Source organism: Drosophila suzukii, chromosome 2L, assembly GCF_043229965.1.
Source record: "Drosophila suzukii chromosome 2L, CBGP_Dsuzu_IsoJpt1.0, whole genome shotgun sequence".
Taxonomy (NCBI): domain Eukaryota; kingdom Metazoa; phylum Arthropoda; class Insecta; order Diptera; family Drosophilidae; genus Drosophila; species Drosophila suzukii.
In genome coordinates, this window is record NC_092080.1 from 1,663,153 (window position 1) to 1,681,108 (window position 17,956).

Consider the following 17,956-nt stretch of genomic DNA (forward strand, 5'->3'; position numbering starts at 1 on the left):
TTTGATACTCACAGGTATATCTACGATTAAATAACGTAAATATTTCACTGAAAATTGAAATTTCTAGACTCTTTTTTTTCCAAAAAAAAAATAATCTGAAATAATCGATAAGCTAGGTATACATAATAATTACAGTTCCGTATTACAAGCAACATATTCTGAAAATATATTTTGCACTTTTGCCCCTTGGTCCATTAAATCATGTTTAATGTGTTTAAATATATTTTTTTAAATCAAAATAATAAAAATATTCGAAATACATTTCTATAGAAATTTAATGGAATAAGTGCAGCATTTATCTCAGTGATTTTTTTGGTTATGTTGGTGGTTTGCCCTGATGAAGTTAAAATGGTAGGTCAGTCTGGGTCACAGCGGCAAAAAATACGATTTACGGCTTGAGGCTGAAGAATATTTAAAAATACCAAAAAAAAAATGAAGCCTGTTTGAATTTGGCTGGTGAGCTGGTTTTCCCAAGTGCCCATTACACTTTTGACTAATCTTTTTGTCAAAAAACCATTTAAATATGCAAAGTATACTACACATAAAATAAATTTTTACAATTTCAACAATTGGATTGCATAAGCATCAAGCACTTAAATGAAATTTATCAATAAAATGACTCAAATGGGCAATCAAAGACTTGGCTTAATTTAAATAAAATAAAGTCTTGCTTGAATATAAGAAAATACCAAACTTAATTAACCTGCACTTCGTTTAAAGCAAATAAATATCTCTACCTCAAAAACTTGGCCGAAGGTAAGTCGAGTGTTTTCCCAGGGAAGGCCGGCCGACCAACTTGTTTTCCAATTCTCATCCTTCATTTTGGCCATTTCTTTTGTAATTAAAGTTTGGCAACTGCGTTATGGGAACACGTGTTGTTGTCGCACGATCAACGTGACCGAAAAGCCAAGCAGATGACACGAGACACATAAAGTGTCTGCCGCCCCGAAAACACTCCCCCAAAAGGCCACAAACAACCACTTGATTGTTAGTTATTGGACCACAACAACTGAAATCTGCTGCAGAATGACCGGAGCATCAACTTGTCATATTAGTTGGCAACTTTAGCCCCCTCCTGGCCCAAAAAACATCATAACACATTTGAGGCGGATATTAAATTTTCGGGACAACGCGGCGTATGCGCAATCTACTTGTCACCGCGCGCTGCATTTAATAAAAATCACTAGCAATGACATGTTACGGAATCTGCATAAAATTTATGCAATCAAATAAAGTAACAAACTAGCAATAAATGGCACAAAAAAATAGGAATATATATTTATTCAGGGGGCGGTTTGGGTGAGGTGGAAGAGGCTAAAGTGGAGTAGAGCCGAGTTGCCACAAATATATTCATAGGAAAACATAAATTGCAGTCATTTTTATACACGCCGGATTTGTAGCCGCAAAAGCAGACAACAAGAACAACTCATATATGTTTATATATATGAATGTCTCCTATAAATATGTGCTCTGTGTGTGCAATTCTACACCAGCGTCGTCAGCGTAACAAATATATATAGTCCTTTCTGTTTGAAAAATAAAGAAGAGCAAGTCGGTTGAAGAACCGGGATTGGAGTTTGCTTATAGACTAACTGGTACTCATTAAAAAATAATATACAAAGGTGTGACTAAAAACCTTCAGTTTCTAACCAGGGAAAAGTGAAAAGGTAAATAGTAAAATTCCTTGGGTTATAAAAGAGAGATGATCCGAAATAAAACCGCAATGTTATTAAATAACAAGATTGTGTAACGACTTTAATATTTATTAAACATGATATTTAACACGTATTCCAAAGCCCCCTCGAATGTACAGATTACAGGGTAGCATACAGCACGAACCTGGCTAAACAGACACCAAACAGCACAAGAATAAATGACAACAGGCAAGTGTTTGAAGAAAAGGCAGCAGTGCGGGGAATCCCGAAAGTAGAACTCCCTTTACGGCTGCGGCAGGCGTGGCAAATGCAATTTTTCGGCGTGTGCCAGGACGAGTTGCTGCTATTTATGGGGCTCATTTAAAATCCATTAGCAGCCAGTCAGCCCCATGACTGTTTGCCCAACATACGAAGGCCCCCGAGTCCTGTGTACTGAGTCCCGGGTCAAAAGCGGGCCTCCAAGGCGCATTTGTGTGGAAGGAGCCTCCGCCTCCGGGCTTGGCAAGTTTCAACAGCAGCAGCGGCCACATCAACAAACTTTGGCCAGCGATTTGCGAGACATTCGACAAGAACAATTGAATTTGCAGCGGCGTTTCGGCTTTTCAATGGCTTCCAAAACGGCCTGCAGGCGATCCATAAAGGCCGAAATTCAAAATTCAAAATCCATGGCAGACAGCCAATCCAATACAGTTTGAGAGCCATTGTTGGAGGAGCGCCTGTGGGCGAACGGCAATTTGTGTCCCTAGATTGTATGTCCCGTATTAGCTGGCTAATTTTGATGGCCCAACTATGGCTTTAAGTTTGGGGAAATTCAGGATCTCATGGGATGGGTGAAATAATCAAAAGTATGTGTTAGTTTAGGATACTTTTGCCATTTTTATTAAAGATATAGTTAGGGCAAATCATATGAATCTTATTTTTATTTTATTTTATTATTATTATTATTTTTTTTTATTGTTACTTATTTTGTTTCTGTTATTTAATTTTTGATAAATTTGTTGGGATAAAAATTAAAATTATATTTCTCTTTTAAAGTAAAAAACTAAAAATCTGTTTGTGATTCTTATACATTTTTTGCAACACTTAAAGTGTACGATTACAGCTTCCAAATTAGCCTTCAGCTTTTAGCGAAGCATATTCAATCATTCTTATTTTCCTTTTTCCATCACCATCGCCCGAAAAATTGTGCCAGTGGAAAATCAGACATCACGTTCTAATTTTCCTCATTTTTCTTTCTTCAAAAAAACAGTTTGACAATCACTGGACGACAGCTGCATTGAGACAGATATGAATGCGAGGCAAAGACGACGTTGTCTCATGATTGTGATTGTGATTGATAAGCAATTGATGGTACCAGACGAAGAAGAAGGGAGAAAGTCAGAGTAGAAAGTAGAAAGTAGAAAAGGAGAATGCGAAACGGGGAAACTGCAGCTGACAAATGGCAGGGCAGTTTTTTAATTGAAAATGTTTGCATGGATTCTTGAAAGCGCTGCCAATGTCATTCGATTCATATGTGTCGTCCTGCCATCTCTTTTTTTCTCTAACCATGCCGTCTCTTTCTTCTGTTCTTCCCCTGAGTAAACAGTTGTGAACAACAGATTGGAACTTGAGTGGCTTGCAAAATTTGAGTTTTGTGTTATAGCCTAATTTAATGAATATCATTTTTAACCGGTAGTCTTGTATATGAAATTTTCATTTTTAAGAAAGATTTCAAGGGATGGCAGAGATGGAAACCTGGCTCTCACACTATTTTTCTGGTCCCTGTTGTATATATAGCAACATATATCTGAGTTTTCCGACTCGCTTTGTTTGCTTCACTCTACTCGCTGTTTGTGTGTGTGCATTGCGTGTTGTGCCTGCATTTGATTGATTTATGCCAGAAGCTACAAAAAAATAAAAATAAATTTACCCGAAAGACGGGAAAAAAATTGAGAGAGAAAATTGGAGGAAAAAAAGAAATATGTATATATTTTTTGGGAAAATAAACTCCCAATGCGTCATGTTGTCAGCGAGGCGACGACTTCTCGTCGACCGTTGAGTGTTTTATAACGTGCGAAAAGCCCCAAATGAAATTATTGAAAATGTCTCTGGCCCGCGCGTTTTGTGTTTTGCCTAGATGGATTCAGAAAAAAATGCGGCTTCAAAGAGTGCGGCTTTGTGGGTGGCACTGGGTGGCTCTCAAGTGGGCGGCAAGGCCATCAAATTGCGCATACGCAACGTGGCCACGCATAGACAAAACACGGGGCGCCACCACCACCGCCTTGTCAACTTGGCACAGTTTGCTGCACACGTGAGAGGCACGTTCCATCTTGCAGTGGAACCCACCTGTGCGGCTAGGTGGGCTTAGCAAATGCAATCTCCCACCTGGAAACCTGAAAACCCGAGTCCCCCCCCCACACACAGGTGTGTCGTACTGCACGTGACTTCTGTTCAGTTGCATGCGCCGCACGTAATAAACCTTTGCCATGCCTCCGCCCCCCAAATAAATCCCCACACTTTTCATACGCGGCGAGCGCGGAATTTCAGAATTTCAGGGGTATTACGAGTCGAAGGGTATCTGAAATTCAGAAGAGTTTGATCTAGGAAACTTTGGAAACTTAGTGAATCATTTATTATAAAGTTCAAAATATAAACACCGCAAAAAGTTTTCTTAATATAATATTATAGGACCCTTTTGATATATGCTTTGGAAATAGGTTAAAAACATCGACTTTCGTAATAAATCGGTGGATTCAGCCTCAATTATTATAAATACATTTGAATAACAATTTAATTCATAAGGTAAAATGATTTTATGTAGTTAAAAATTGTCTTTTTTTTAGTTCTCAAATCTATTTTATTTCCACTAGGACTTTTATTTTTAGCAGCCCTTAATTGATACCAATCTTAAATAAAAATGGAAACTGTTAGTCTGCAAAATTCTTTCCGACTTCCTTTTCTTCTATTTTTTCCCCAATTTTTTGGGTTTCTTCCTCTTTTGCGGAGTCCTTGGCCAAAAAGTCGCCGGCGACGAAGACAAACAGCACTCATGTGTCGCGGGCCGGTGAAGTGGAAAGCAAACCCGTTGAAAAGACATTTCAATTTGAATAAAAAGATGCTTTCCCCATGTGTGAGGGTGGTGCAGGGTGGCTTACGGGGGCTTAGGGTGGTGCAGTAGTGCCCAGGTGTGCGGCATGCAAATGCCGAATGACAATAATGCGCATTAGCCAGAAGATTGCCCGAACAAACAGAACCGGAAATGGCAGTTGGAAACGCCTGAAAATTGCTTCTTTATGGCCAAATATTGGATGCATGGCAGTCTAGTTTTCGAAAGTTTTGTCATAAGAAATGGAAACGTGTAAATAATAATAATTTCGATTTTTTGACATTTTACTTGAGTAATATTTTATAAAAAACATATTATTTAAGTGTCTTAATTTTTCTTGATTTAAATTTCAAGAAGATTACATTTAATAGCACTTAATTTTCGTTTTGAGCTTTGCTGAATCGCTTTTGGAGAGCATTAATGCCACACGATTCACACATCCATCGGTGATTGTGGTGCAGTCACACCAACCACATTGCACCACCATCGACACCTTGAAACGTCAGCTGAACATTCCCTGGAATACGAGCCCCGGGACCATCCCAATAGCAATCCCAATCCCAAATCGCAATCACAATCACATCTCAGTAAAGTCAGCACGTCTCGAGATTCGAGTCTTGCCAATATCATTGGAATAGCAGGAGACTCGTGGCTTGTCCTTTTTGATTATGCCACTGCCGGGCCACAAAAGTGGCAAAAAAAGAAGAAAGGAGGAAAAGCCCGTAAAGGGGGCTGGAGAAATCAAGTAGCGTCGTCTGCTGACTTGGCTACACGAAAACCTTTTTACACCAGGACAGGAGCAGCAAGTCGGGCTAATGCTGCACACAATTGCAATTAGTGTCAGAGCCGGGCAATGTCAGCCGACTGTTTTTGGCCTGGGCTCTCGGTTATTGGCCCGCTCCTTGGCCATTTGCATAACCACAAAAGGAATGCGGCTGGCGACGAAGACAGACCCAAATATCTGACCAGCAATTCTTGTTACACTCAAGAAAAGTTCATGTTTCATTTGTGGAAACTCTATCCGCAACCCTGAAAAATATAAATCAGAAAAAACATTGTAAAATAAACAATGGTTTTATAAATGTATGTTTTTAATCAATAGGATTACTAAGATTTTACTGTATTTAAATGTATTATAAGTGTATAGTATTCAAAACAAAATGGATGGCTACTTTCCCTGTGTAAGCCCAAAGATTTCCTCCCGTTGGCGATTTTTTGGGACTCCCGTTCAGTTTTCTTAAGCTGATTTCAAGTTTCTCCAACTTCTCTCGGCCAAGTTTAAAATTTCTGGCTTTTAACAGCATTTTAATGAATGCAGCATTGTTGTAGTGGACCCAGAGCTAGACTTCGGACTTTCGAGTGCTCCACTCCGGTGGAGGAACTCTCAACTTGAGACTTTTCGAGTGGACACGGCAAAGGTAGCTGAAAAAGCTGAAAAAACTTTAAGCCGCTTTAAGCGCAAATTATAGAAACAAATGTTGCGTCAAAGGATTCTTCTGGTCGAGTGTTTTTCGGGTGTCCTGTGCTTCAGCTTAACAGCTTTTGTGACAAAAGCAAATTAATTGCTTTGCCCAATTTCAATTAACTGCACTACACTTTTTGGTTCGCCCAGCACGGCAACTTCATCATCGACTCGACCGCAAGTGGTCCAAAGGACTTGGCCACTTGTTTTTGTTTTCGCAGTGCTCACTGTACTCACTGTACCCACTGTACCCTCCGCACCCGCTACACGGACCAAAGCCAATTCAATTAATTTCCACCAGCCATATGACACCTATGGCCCAGTGCACAAAGCGCAATCAAGTGCACAATGAAGTGGCCAGGCCAACCCCCCTTTTTGCAGGGACAGACGCAGACCCCCTTTTTTGCAGCCCAAAAAAGTATGCTATAGTTTTTATAAGCCATCGATTGCGGGCCGCAAAAGTGGGCCAAAAGTGTGGTGGGTGCGAAATATTCGCAGCATAATGATTACACTCTCGTGCGGGCACCGCTTGATTTATTTTAAATCCGTTTGTATATGCTGATCATTTCAACGATGTGGCATTCAGTGGGCTTTTAAAAAAAAGGAAAGGGGACATCCATTTAAAGTCGAATGCATGTTGTGCCCGTTAATGCTGGCTGATTCTGTAGAAATCCATTTTAACTAACTTGTATAATTTCTTTACAAATAGAGTACCTTTACTAAGTAAGAAAGTAAGATGAATATAGTTATGTTTCCAAGATCTGTTGATTTTAATGATACAATATTTAAAATCATGTCTTGAACAAGGATATATTGATTTGTTCTTCAGCCTCAACTACTATATATTTTCAGTTATTGACTTTAGCTCTGCGTTATGCAATGCTAGTCAGAGAAATCTCTGCTGCCTCTTGGTTTCTTAATTTGCAACCATTTTCCCCTGGCATTACGATATGTTTTTTTGCCTCTGAAAGCCCAGAGAACTGGGCTGAAACGGGGGAATATTGGGAAAACCGGGTGGTGGTTAGGTGTTGAGAGCACGCGTGCCGGAAGTCACGTGATGTGTTCCCTGTGACACGTACGCGACAGCAGGCAAAGGAAAAGGAAGAAGGAGCAGAAGGATCGGCGGCAGCTGCATCCCTATTCACCCACCTTTTCTCCCACACGACTCCTTTGGTTTGCCGCCTTTGTCGGTAGTAACTTTTCAATTTGGACAAGATGGAAACCAGGGGCGGAAAATGCCAGCTGAACAAAGGCAGCCACTGCAGCTGGAGTCATAAGCGCACTGCCAAAAAATTTTAGCCAATTGTCATTTTAGCTTAACATTGAGCATAGTTAGAAAGCACTCCTAAAAATATTTAGTCAGTATCCCAATAATATTTGCAATACTAACTAGTTAAACTAAAAGGTTTTCCATTTACTGAATATATAAGAAAGAAATTGTAAAACCCAAAGCTGATATACTCATTTTAATGGCTTGCATTGCTTCAATATTATTTTCATATTTAAAAACCCCAACGCTGTTTAATGGCTAACAATACCATGTTGGCCGTGCCATTTTCGACGTATTTTTTCCCGGTGCCATGTGGGCGAGTCATAACCAGGGAAAAGCTTAAAGCCAAACTGCAAACTCGACTCATTAAAATCAGCCGAGCAGGTGTGTGTGATACATCCTGCAACAGCAAACGAGAAACCAGCAACCAGCTGCAACAAAAAAAACGCCGAGTTCGGCCCAGTTCCGGGTTAAATAATTAAATTTCGCTGCAAAAATGGCCAGCGGGCATAAGTTACGCCACGGCCAACGCGGCGTATGCGCAACGTTTCATTTTTATTTAACGCTGCCTAGCCGGAAGCCAGGATCTCGTCGAGTCGGCTTGGGTTTCGGTTGAGGATTGGGATTGCGTTGGGTTTACGACGGGTGGAGCAGGTTGAGCAGGTGGAGCAGGTGGTTTCGGTGGTGCAGGTGCAGGAGGAGCATATTTCATGGCACTAATGTAGCCGGTCATAAAATCACAATGTGCAAGGCGAAGGAGTGGCGAAATATGGAGGGGCGCTGGCAGGGGCAGTATTCTAGGCGTAGCTGTAGGCGTGCCAGCTTACATGTGAACAAGGTCCAACCCAGGCAACTCATTTAAAAAATTGTGCGAAAAAAATGTGGAGCAAGAGGTATAGGTTTATTTTCAAGTCAATGCATTTAGAATGCTCTTTCTCTTCTAGCTCTAAAATAAATAATGTAGATAATATTATTAAATATTTACAGCTAGCAATTGGGAAATAACTATAAAGGGATTATATATTAAACGTATTTTTAAAATTACTTTATAATTTCATTTTACTTTCCTAGTTCTATTTAAAAATAATCGGCAACATTTTTTAACAATTCTACCTTTTTTGATAAAATGAACTTAAAGCGGATTTGGATTTTCTCACCAATTTTGTTCCATATTCGGAGTTAAATTCTACACATCTAATACATTTTCCTCTCAAAATCTCTTCCTTGTAAATAATTAAGCCTTCAACCACATCAAATTTTCTTCAAATTCCTTTCCCAGAAGAACCACAATTATTCCTTGGTATTTGAGATGTTATTCAACAAATACCATCCCCAAATCATTATTTCCCGCTCAAGAAATGAATTAATTTTTTCTACTTTCTTGAACATTTTTGCTGTTGTAAAACTATGCAGAAAAAGAAGGACCGTGGCAAATGTCAGGACAGCGAGGGTTCTGGACTAGGCTACCACTTTTGGGGGGCAGGAAGGGGAGATGTGGGCGTGGCAGCAACACCCCGACATCAGCGTGAAACTACATGGATGGCTGGGCATGAAAATGCCCCGAAGGTTCCTCTTCCTCCATAAATGGATTTTTTTTTGGGCTTGGGGTGGCAACAGCATGTGTTGAAATGCAAACTTGATTTTTTCCTTCCTCCTCCGCGGTGGCTTCTGTTTTTCTGGTCGGAGCTCTGCTCATTAAATTTTATTTTATAATTACACACACCAGCAAACACACACAACCACCGGCACACGCACAGGCACACGCACACGAGCACTCACACACAGTGTCCCTCATTTAGGAGTTAGGCTTTAATGTTTTCGGGCGACGCGTAATTGGGTCCCGGATAACGCAGCTTTTTTTCTACTTTTTGCTGGGTATTTGTGCGGGGAGAAAGTTAGCTTTTCTGGGGTCTATAAAAACAGAAAATACTATACTTTCTAGGTTATATTTCCACGATTAAGGGCATTGGTGAGTTTGAAAAGGAAATCTCGTTTCTTAACACGTCTAAAAAGGAAGGAGGTATTTAAGATCCCGAATAATTAACCATCCATTGCAACTGGATTTTGTTATTCAGCGTAATATTAACATTTACCCTATAACATAATTTCTCTTTAAAAATTTACTTTGGCTGGAACTAAAATTTATTTATTTTTTAAGAATTGTATATTTTTGTATTGTTTTCAAAAAATTCGAAGTGGTTCATAAAAAAATAAATTCTAAAACAAAGATTACACTGCCAAATATTAACGCAAGGTACCTATTGGTCTATAATTTTTTAGAAAATAATCCTCCTGATTTTTTCCTCACCATTTCGTTGGTCCTGGGAGCTTAAACCATGACGCAGGCACATTTACTCCGCTTCACGAATTAGAGCCAACAAAAACAATTGGGCGAAATGCTGGCCCGCCAGCAACAATGGGCCATATCAGCTATAATCGTAGGCAAATGGCTGACAAGGGGGCGTGGCGGTCGGGGGTCGGAGGTGGGCGGTCGGAGGTCAGACTCCGTTCAGTTGGGCAGACGGTGATTAAACTAAAGTGTTCGAAAGTTAATTGGCGCAACAACAACAGCAACAATTATACTTAGCCACTATTATGCCTCACGCTTCACTGAACGCGCTTTTCACGAGGGGGTGGTGGGGGTGGTAAGTGGGTGGAAAACCGATTCGATACGGAATGAAACTAACGGCACTTAAACCAAATGACCAAAGCGCACAATGGTGAGTTAAACAACTAAAAGTCAGTGAAATGTTCGAGAATCGGGGAGTTGCGATGAAGGTGAGGGTTTTCCCCGACATTTGGAAATGGGAAAAGTTGGCAGATAAAGACAACTCAAAGTGGAAATCGAATAAAGTGTAGTGGACTTATCATCGTGGACGTTTCAATTATGAGCCCCGATTGAGCAAGTATTTACTGTTTCGGCATAATAAAGGAACTGTCATTGATAGGTATTTGTTCATTAGCAATTGAACTCCTTTGTTTTGACATATGCATAAAGGAAAAAATTCAAAGCACTATTAATCCATCAGAATTGTTTATAAATCAATTGTATTAAGTCTTATAAAATCTTGTATTAAAGAATTTTATTCCATATTTAGTGTATAAGAATATAAACAACTGTTTCAATATTTTTGAAAGTTTTTTTTCACAAAAAAGATAAAAATAGTTACAAAAACATAAGCTTCTACCACTGTAAAGTGCCCACAAAAATACTTGTGGCAATTTCTAGGGCCATTTCCCCAACACACATCCTAGTAAACATATATTGCTTTTTTGTTCCACAAAATGGCATTATTTAAAAATGTCGATGGGTCACGCTGAACTCGTCAACGTCCTTCAATGGAGTAAATTGTATTTTTTGCCCACTGGAACTATGCTGCCGTCCTCGTGTAATTGAAAACGGTTATTGACAAGTTAATGGCCCGAACAACCAGTCAACTAAAACTAAGGAGGGGATCTAAACCAGGACTGTAATTGCCTATTTGTATGCTAGCCCAAATGAACCGAAAAAATAACTAGAGCGAAAGAGTGAATAAATTATAAACTAAGCTGCCTCGACTATTCCATTATATGGTGTTACTATTTATGAGCTGATGCTAACTTGTTTATACTAAATACTAATAGTCAAGATTATTTTAAATGTAAATTTCTTAGGCCAGCTGCCAATAAGTAGGAATACTACAGAATTTATTTTTAAAGAGAGAAAAATGAAATAGTAAACTACTCAATATCAAGCTTACGTTATGTATTATAAATATTCTTTTACTTAAACATTTTTTCATTTTATTTCCTTTTCTTATAGACTACCCCCGCGTGGAGGTGGGTCCCCAGAACCCTCTACGAGTAGAACGCGATCACGTGGCGAAACTGGAGTGCCGAGTGGATGCCAAGCCGATGGTCAGCAATGTGCGATGGTCTCGAAACGGTCAGTACGTGAGTGCCACGCCCACTCACACCATATACAGGGTGAATCGTCATCATGCTGGGAAGTACACCTGCAGTGCGGACAACGGCTTGGGCAAAACGGGCGAAAAGGATATCGTCTTGGATGTTCTATATCCCCCGATAGTGGTGATAGAGTCGAAAACCCACGAGGCGGAGGAGGGGGAAACTGTTTTGATTCGCTGCAATGTCACCGCAAATCCTTCGCCAATAAATATTGAGTGGTTGAAGGAAGGAGCTCCGGACTTCCGATACACCGGGGAACTTTTAACCCTCGGGTCTGTGAGAGCCGAGCATGCTGGGAACTATATCTGCAGATCGGTGAATATAATGCAACCTTTCGGTTCGAAAAGATTGGAGGGTGTGGGTAATTCCACGGTGGCCCTACTAGTTCGTCATCGGCCGGGTCAGGCGTATATAACCCCGAATAAGCCGGTGGTTCATGTGGGCAATGGTGTGACCCTGACCTGCTCAGCAAATCCTCCGGGCTGGCCAGTTCCCCAGTACCGATGGTTCCGGGATATGGATGGGGACATAGGTAATACCCAGAAAATCCTGGCTCAAGGTCCCCAGTACTCCATACCCAAAGCTCACCTGGGAAGCGAGGGAAAATACCATTGTCATGCGGTGAATGAGTTGGGAATTGGAAAGATAGCCACCATTATTTTGGAGGTCCATCAGCCCCCTCAGTTTCTGGCCAAGCTGCAGCAACATATGACTCGAAGAGTGGGCGATGTGGATTATGCGGTGACTTGCAGTGCCAAGGGAAAACCCACTCCTCAAATCCGATGGATCAAGGATGGCACGGAGATTTTGCCCACACGAAAGATGTTCGATATAAGAACCACGCCCACGGATGCCGGTGGTGGAGTGGTGGCCGTCCAAAGTATCCTCCGATTCCGGGGCAAGGCCAGACCCAATGGAAATCAGTTGCTGCCAAACGATAGAGGTTTATATACCTGCCTCTACGAAAACGATGTGAACTCGGCGAATTCCTCTATGCATCTGCGTATAGAACATGAGCCTATAATAATTCATCAGTATAACAAAGTGGCCTATGACCTTAGGGAATCAGCTGAAGTAGTTTGCCGCGTTCAGGCCTATCCGAAACCCGAGTTTCAATGGCAATACGGAAACAATCCCTCGCCCTTGACCATGTCTTCGGATGGCCACTATGAGATAAGTACGCGAATGGAGAACAATGATGTGTATACTTCTATCCTAAGGATAGCGCACTTGCAGCACTCCGACTATGGGGAGTATATTTGCAGGGCTGTTAATCCCCTGGATAGTATCAGGGCTCCCATAAGACTGCAGCCCAAGGGTTCCCCGGAAAAGCCCACGAACTTGAAGATCCTCGAGGTGGGTCACAACTATGCCGTCCTAAATTGGACACCCGGGTTCAATGGCGGCTTTATGAGCACCAAATATCTGGTGAGCTACAGGAGAGTGGCCACACCTAGGGAACAGACCTTGGCCGATTGCTCGGGTCATGGCTATATACCCAGTTATCAGATAAGCAGCTCTTCTAGTAGTTCCAACCACGAATGGATCGAGTTCAACTGCTTCAAGGAGAATCCCTGCAAACTGGCACCTTTAGATCAGCATCAGAGTTACATGTTCAAGGTATATGCTCTGAACTCCAAGGGAACTTCGGGCTATTCGAATGAGGTTTTGGCCACCACGAAGGTCAGCAAGATTCCACCGCCCTTGCATGTGAGCTACGATCCCAATTCGCACGTTCTGGGCATCAATGTGGCCGCCACCTGTTTGTCCCTCATTGCGGTGGTGGAGTCCCTGGTGACCCGGGACGCCACTGTGCCCATGTGGGAGATCGTGGAGACCCTGACCCTGCTGCCCTCGGGCAGTGAAACGACCTTCAAGGAGGCCGTCATCAATCACGTGTCGCGCCCCGCCCACTACACTACGGCCACCACATCGGGCAGGAGTCTGGGTGGTGTGGTGGGTGGAGTGGGAGGAGTGGTGGGTGGTGGCGCCCACCTGGGCGAGGATCGCACCATGGCCTTGGCGGAGACCGCCGGTCCTGGTCCAGTGGTGCGGGTCAAACTATGTCTGCGGTCCAACCACGATCACTGCGGAGCATATGCCAATGCGGAAAGTGAGTATTGCTCATTCTAAAATTCAATACTCTGCACTCAAAAAAATATGGGACATATTTATTATTTGTTCTGTAAAAATTATGTTCTTCTAAAAATATATTTTAGGAATAACCTACTCCTGAAACAAATGTTTTACAATGAAGTAAAAGTAATTAAGAAAGAAATTCGTTGTCTAACTAAAAATGCTATTAACAAGTTGAATATTTTAAATATAATTTACTTAATAATCCAAAATATGAATATATAATGAAAAAAGTGGTGACTTTTAAAGGATTTTTAAAAACCAAAACATATTAACAGATTTAAATACCAGAAGTCATGCCTAGAATCAAAGTCAAATGCAGTAGAGCCAGCAAAAAGTGCTTTCCCATTTTAAGGCGGAAACTTACTTCATGGCCTTGCAGATCACACCCGAAAATCCCCAAAACTAATCCTTTCTAATCCCCCTTTCAGTTGGCAAGTCCTACATGCCGCACAGCTCCTCCATGACGACCTCAGCCTTGGTGGCCATCATCATCGCCTCGCTTTCCTTCCTCGTCTTCCTGGCTCTCCTCTACGCCTTTTGCCACTGCCGCAGGAGACACGCCTCCAAGAAAGAAAGTGGTTCGGTGGGAGGAGGGGCTGGAGGAGGAGGCACCGCTAACACCGCCACAAATCCAGGATCCGCGGGAACCAAGGAGTTCGACCTTGACTTGGACGCCAGCCGAAGACCCTCGCTGAGCCAGGATCCCCAGCAGCAGCCGCCGCCACCACCCCCCTACTACCCCACTGGAAGTCTGGACTCCAAGGACATAAGCAACGGGAACGGCGGGATGGAACTCACCCTCACCGCCCTCCACGATCCCGACGAGCAGCTGAATATGCAACAGCAGCAACAGCACCACAGCAACCACGGCCAGTACCAACAGCCCAAAGCCATCCTGGGCATCTATGGTTCCAGCGGGGGGGGTGCCAGCTCCGGGGGCAACGGGGCATCCGGGGGACCACAGCATCCACATTCGAACGGCTACGGCTATCATGTGACAAGTGCCATCGGCGTGGACAGCGACAGCTATCAAGTGCTGCCCTCCGTTGCCAACTCAGCAGCCGGATCCCACGGACATGGCAATGGACATGGACACGGACACGGACTGGGAGCCGGAGAGTGTGAGTACAGGCAGAGAAAATGTTCAGCCCTAATTAGGAACTACTGAAAAACTAAATGATAAATGGTGAGGGTTCGCCATTAAGTCTATGGAGGTACCTTGGAATTCTAAGACTAAAGATTAAAAAAATATATAATTATTTTTAATGAGAATGATTTAAGTTCTAAAAGTTCGAATGAAAAAGAAAAAAAATTAATTACAGTTATAATATTTCTTAAACCAAGATTTCAAAAAAACGTATAATTCTAGAATTTGTTTTTCCAAAGCCTAAAACTTGATTACTGATCATTAGAAATTATCAGCAATTCATGCCAGGATACTTTCCAAGTTGTATTTCTAATCACCAACTAAATTCCCAGCTATTTTAAAATGATCCCTTTAACGCTGGAACCCCAAAAAACTTCTTTGAATAACTGCCTACTGCCATAAATTCATACAATTTGTATCAATTTTTTGCGCTGACTGTGTGAGGCTGGCCGAATTTCGCTTCAGCCAGGCGACAACTTATGAAGAGACGTGGCTCTGTGGCTAGAAAACTGGGTTGCGGATTGTGTTTTCGGGGTTCTGGGGACATCTGGGGGTTTCCAGGGGACGCTCGGTGGGCGTGTGTGTGTCTTGATTAAGCGACACATTTTTCGGCGCAGATTTATGGCGGCCATTTCGATGGGTGTCCCTGCTCCCAGTACCCCGGCCGGAGTTTTTGGCCGTAATTGCATTTCATGTCAATCTAGAGCGGCTCCTCCTCCACTTACCGAGCTACTCATGCAAATGCAGCGCCACGTCGCCGCTGGGCCTTCCCTGCTTTTCCCACGGCTTTTCCCCCAAGTCCGCCACCAGAACATCAGATTTTCCATGGTGTTTGGTGTCGGGCATAAGCAGCTCGCCTTGGCAACCGAAATGACACCAATCGGAAAACGCAAAGCGCCACCGGAAACGGAAACGGGAGCGGCTGAAAAGTTGCTGCCATCGTAATTCCAATTAAGTGAGAATTAAACCGTTATCCTTCAGCCGGCTTTGTTCCCTCGATGCAATGTCCACTGGAAGGGTCAAGTTCCGTATTATCGCCCCGTTTTTAATTGGTTACAGGGCGGCTCAAGAGATTTGTGAAGTCACAATGAGAATTGCGAGGGATTGCCGATTTGTGCCCTTAATTGATTTGATATCGTAACAGTTCACTTAAGCTTTATAGTAAAAACAAGAAGCCTTTTGTAAAGATTTCAATGTTTATTTCTTATTTATATTTCATTTTAAAATTTGTTCACATTTCTTAAAATTTTGATACTATATTTAGATTCACGTGCATACAAAAATAGCATTATCATGCACATTAAATCTAACAAATGCTAAAGAAAAAATAAGTTGTATCTAGAATACATACCAACATTGATAAGGAGATTTAGTAAAAAAAAATGATATACCTGATATGCAACATTCATTATCGCTAAATACTTCTTAGACACTGCTAACACCAAACGGGTCTTAAGTGTGCCTGTTTTTGTTTTTTTTAATATTTGTAATCCGATTGGCAGATAAAATTGAGCTTTGAATCGCAGGGCCAATCAGCGACTTTACGTTCAGTCATGCCGACACAGTTCTTTTTGATTCCTTGAAAGTTCTCTGGCTCTTCCTGAGCCCATCCTATAAATGGTACTCGCTTTTCAGAGGCCTCCATTTAGCATTCATTGATCATTGATCCCCAGCCAGTACTCATTTGAAGGCTCCAGTTTCCAAGCAACGTTTTCAAACTCCTCCTTGGTCTGGAAGGCCGCCAGATGACCTCCACTAAGACGGCAGGTGTACTGGGCATCAGTCCAGTTTTGCTTAACTCTGTTCTCGATGTAAAAGAGTCCCGATCCGATTCGCTCAAAGGTAGGCGATACCACTCCCGGAATTCTGGTGAGGGTTTTCTCTATGTCCCACAGTTTGTTTTGCATTCTATCCTGCCGATGTTCAATCAAGTCAATGGTAGACTTCATTTCTCTGTGAGTTGTGGCCATATCATGCTGCATTTTCTGCACTAAAGCCAGTATATCTTTTAAGTTATTAAATATTGAGTCATATTTTAAAACGCATCTATTGTGGGGTTTTGCCGAACCATTAACAATAAAGACAATGAAAATAATAACTCCGAGCCTAAGCATTTTGGCAGCTCAGAACCTCTTGAGGCAAATGCTCGCACAAAACTGGTTCGGAATTTTGATGCGTGTTATTATACCCGTTACTCGTAGAGTAAAAGGGTATACTAGATTCGTCGGAAAGTATGTAACAGGCAGAAGGAAGCGTTTCCGACCCCATAAAGTATATATATTCTTGATCAGGATCACTAGCCGAGTCGATCTAGCCATGTCCGTCTGTCCGTCTGTCCGTCTGTCCGGATGAACGCTGAGATCTCGGAAACTATGAGAGCTAGGCTATTGAGATTTGGCGTGCAGATTCCTGAGCTTCTTACGCAGCGCAAGTTTGTTTCAGTACCGCCCAAAACTGTGGCTCCTACAGTTTTGATGCTAGAATAAAAATTTTAGCATAAGTGTATTCTTCTCATCAATACCTATCGAGTGACCCGAAAAAAAAAATTGCCACGCCCACTCTAACGCCCACAAACCGCCCAAACCTGTGACGGCCACAGTTTTCATGCTAGATAAAAAATTTTAACTGAAATGTATTGGTCTCGTCAATACCTATCGATTGATCCAAAAAAAATTTTTCCACGCCCACTCTAACGCCCATAGCGCTAGAATCTGTCTACCGCCGGTAGGTGGCGTATTTAAATCTCGATTTGCATATCTCCATTTCCCTTTGGTCCCTTTACTGAGTAACGGGTATCTGATAGTCGAGGTACTCGACTATAGCGTTCTTCCTTGTTTTATACTGTTTTGGTTATAAGAAAATCGATAAGAATGATTAAATTTTATCTAAGGCATTTTGCCAAAAAATAAAATTTCAAGGTCCCCGACTTAGTTGAGAGCCCGGAGTGTTAAAACCTAATTTCTAACACATTGAAAAAAAACATGTACATTACTGACCTAATATAAAAATTGTGGGTAACAAATAACATTTTCTTTAAACTAAAAGTGTAAAATTGCAAACTACATATCTTTCCTAATGTTTTATGTTCTACGAGCCACTTTGTTACATATTTTAAGTTCCAAATTGCATTGTGAAGTTTTAGTCTGAAGTCGCCTTTTTCACTCGGAAACAAGCTGAGAAAAGTCAATTAGCAACAAACCAGGCGACAAGATGGCTTAGATGAGCACATAAAGTCCGCACAAAATCGACT

General features: G+C 41.9%; 1 protein-coding gene across 3 annotated transcripts in view; it reads left to right on the forward strand.

Moving 5' to 3' along the window:
• Positions 1-17,956, forward strand: part of fred (friend of echinoid) — a 107,239-nt gene that overhangs the window by 74,724 nt on the left and 14,559 nt on the right. For all 3 annotated transcript variants that reach the window (XM_017089601.4, XM_017089602.4, XM_017089603.4), the window contains exons 6-7: positions 11,275-13,533; positions 13,988-14,680. In XM_017089601.4, coding sequence (XP_016945090.2) covers positions 11,275-13,533; positions 13,988-14,680 — 2,952 coding nt within the window. The remainder of the gene's footprint in view (positions 1-11,274; positions 13,534-13,987; positions 14,681-17,956) is intronic.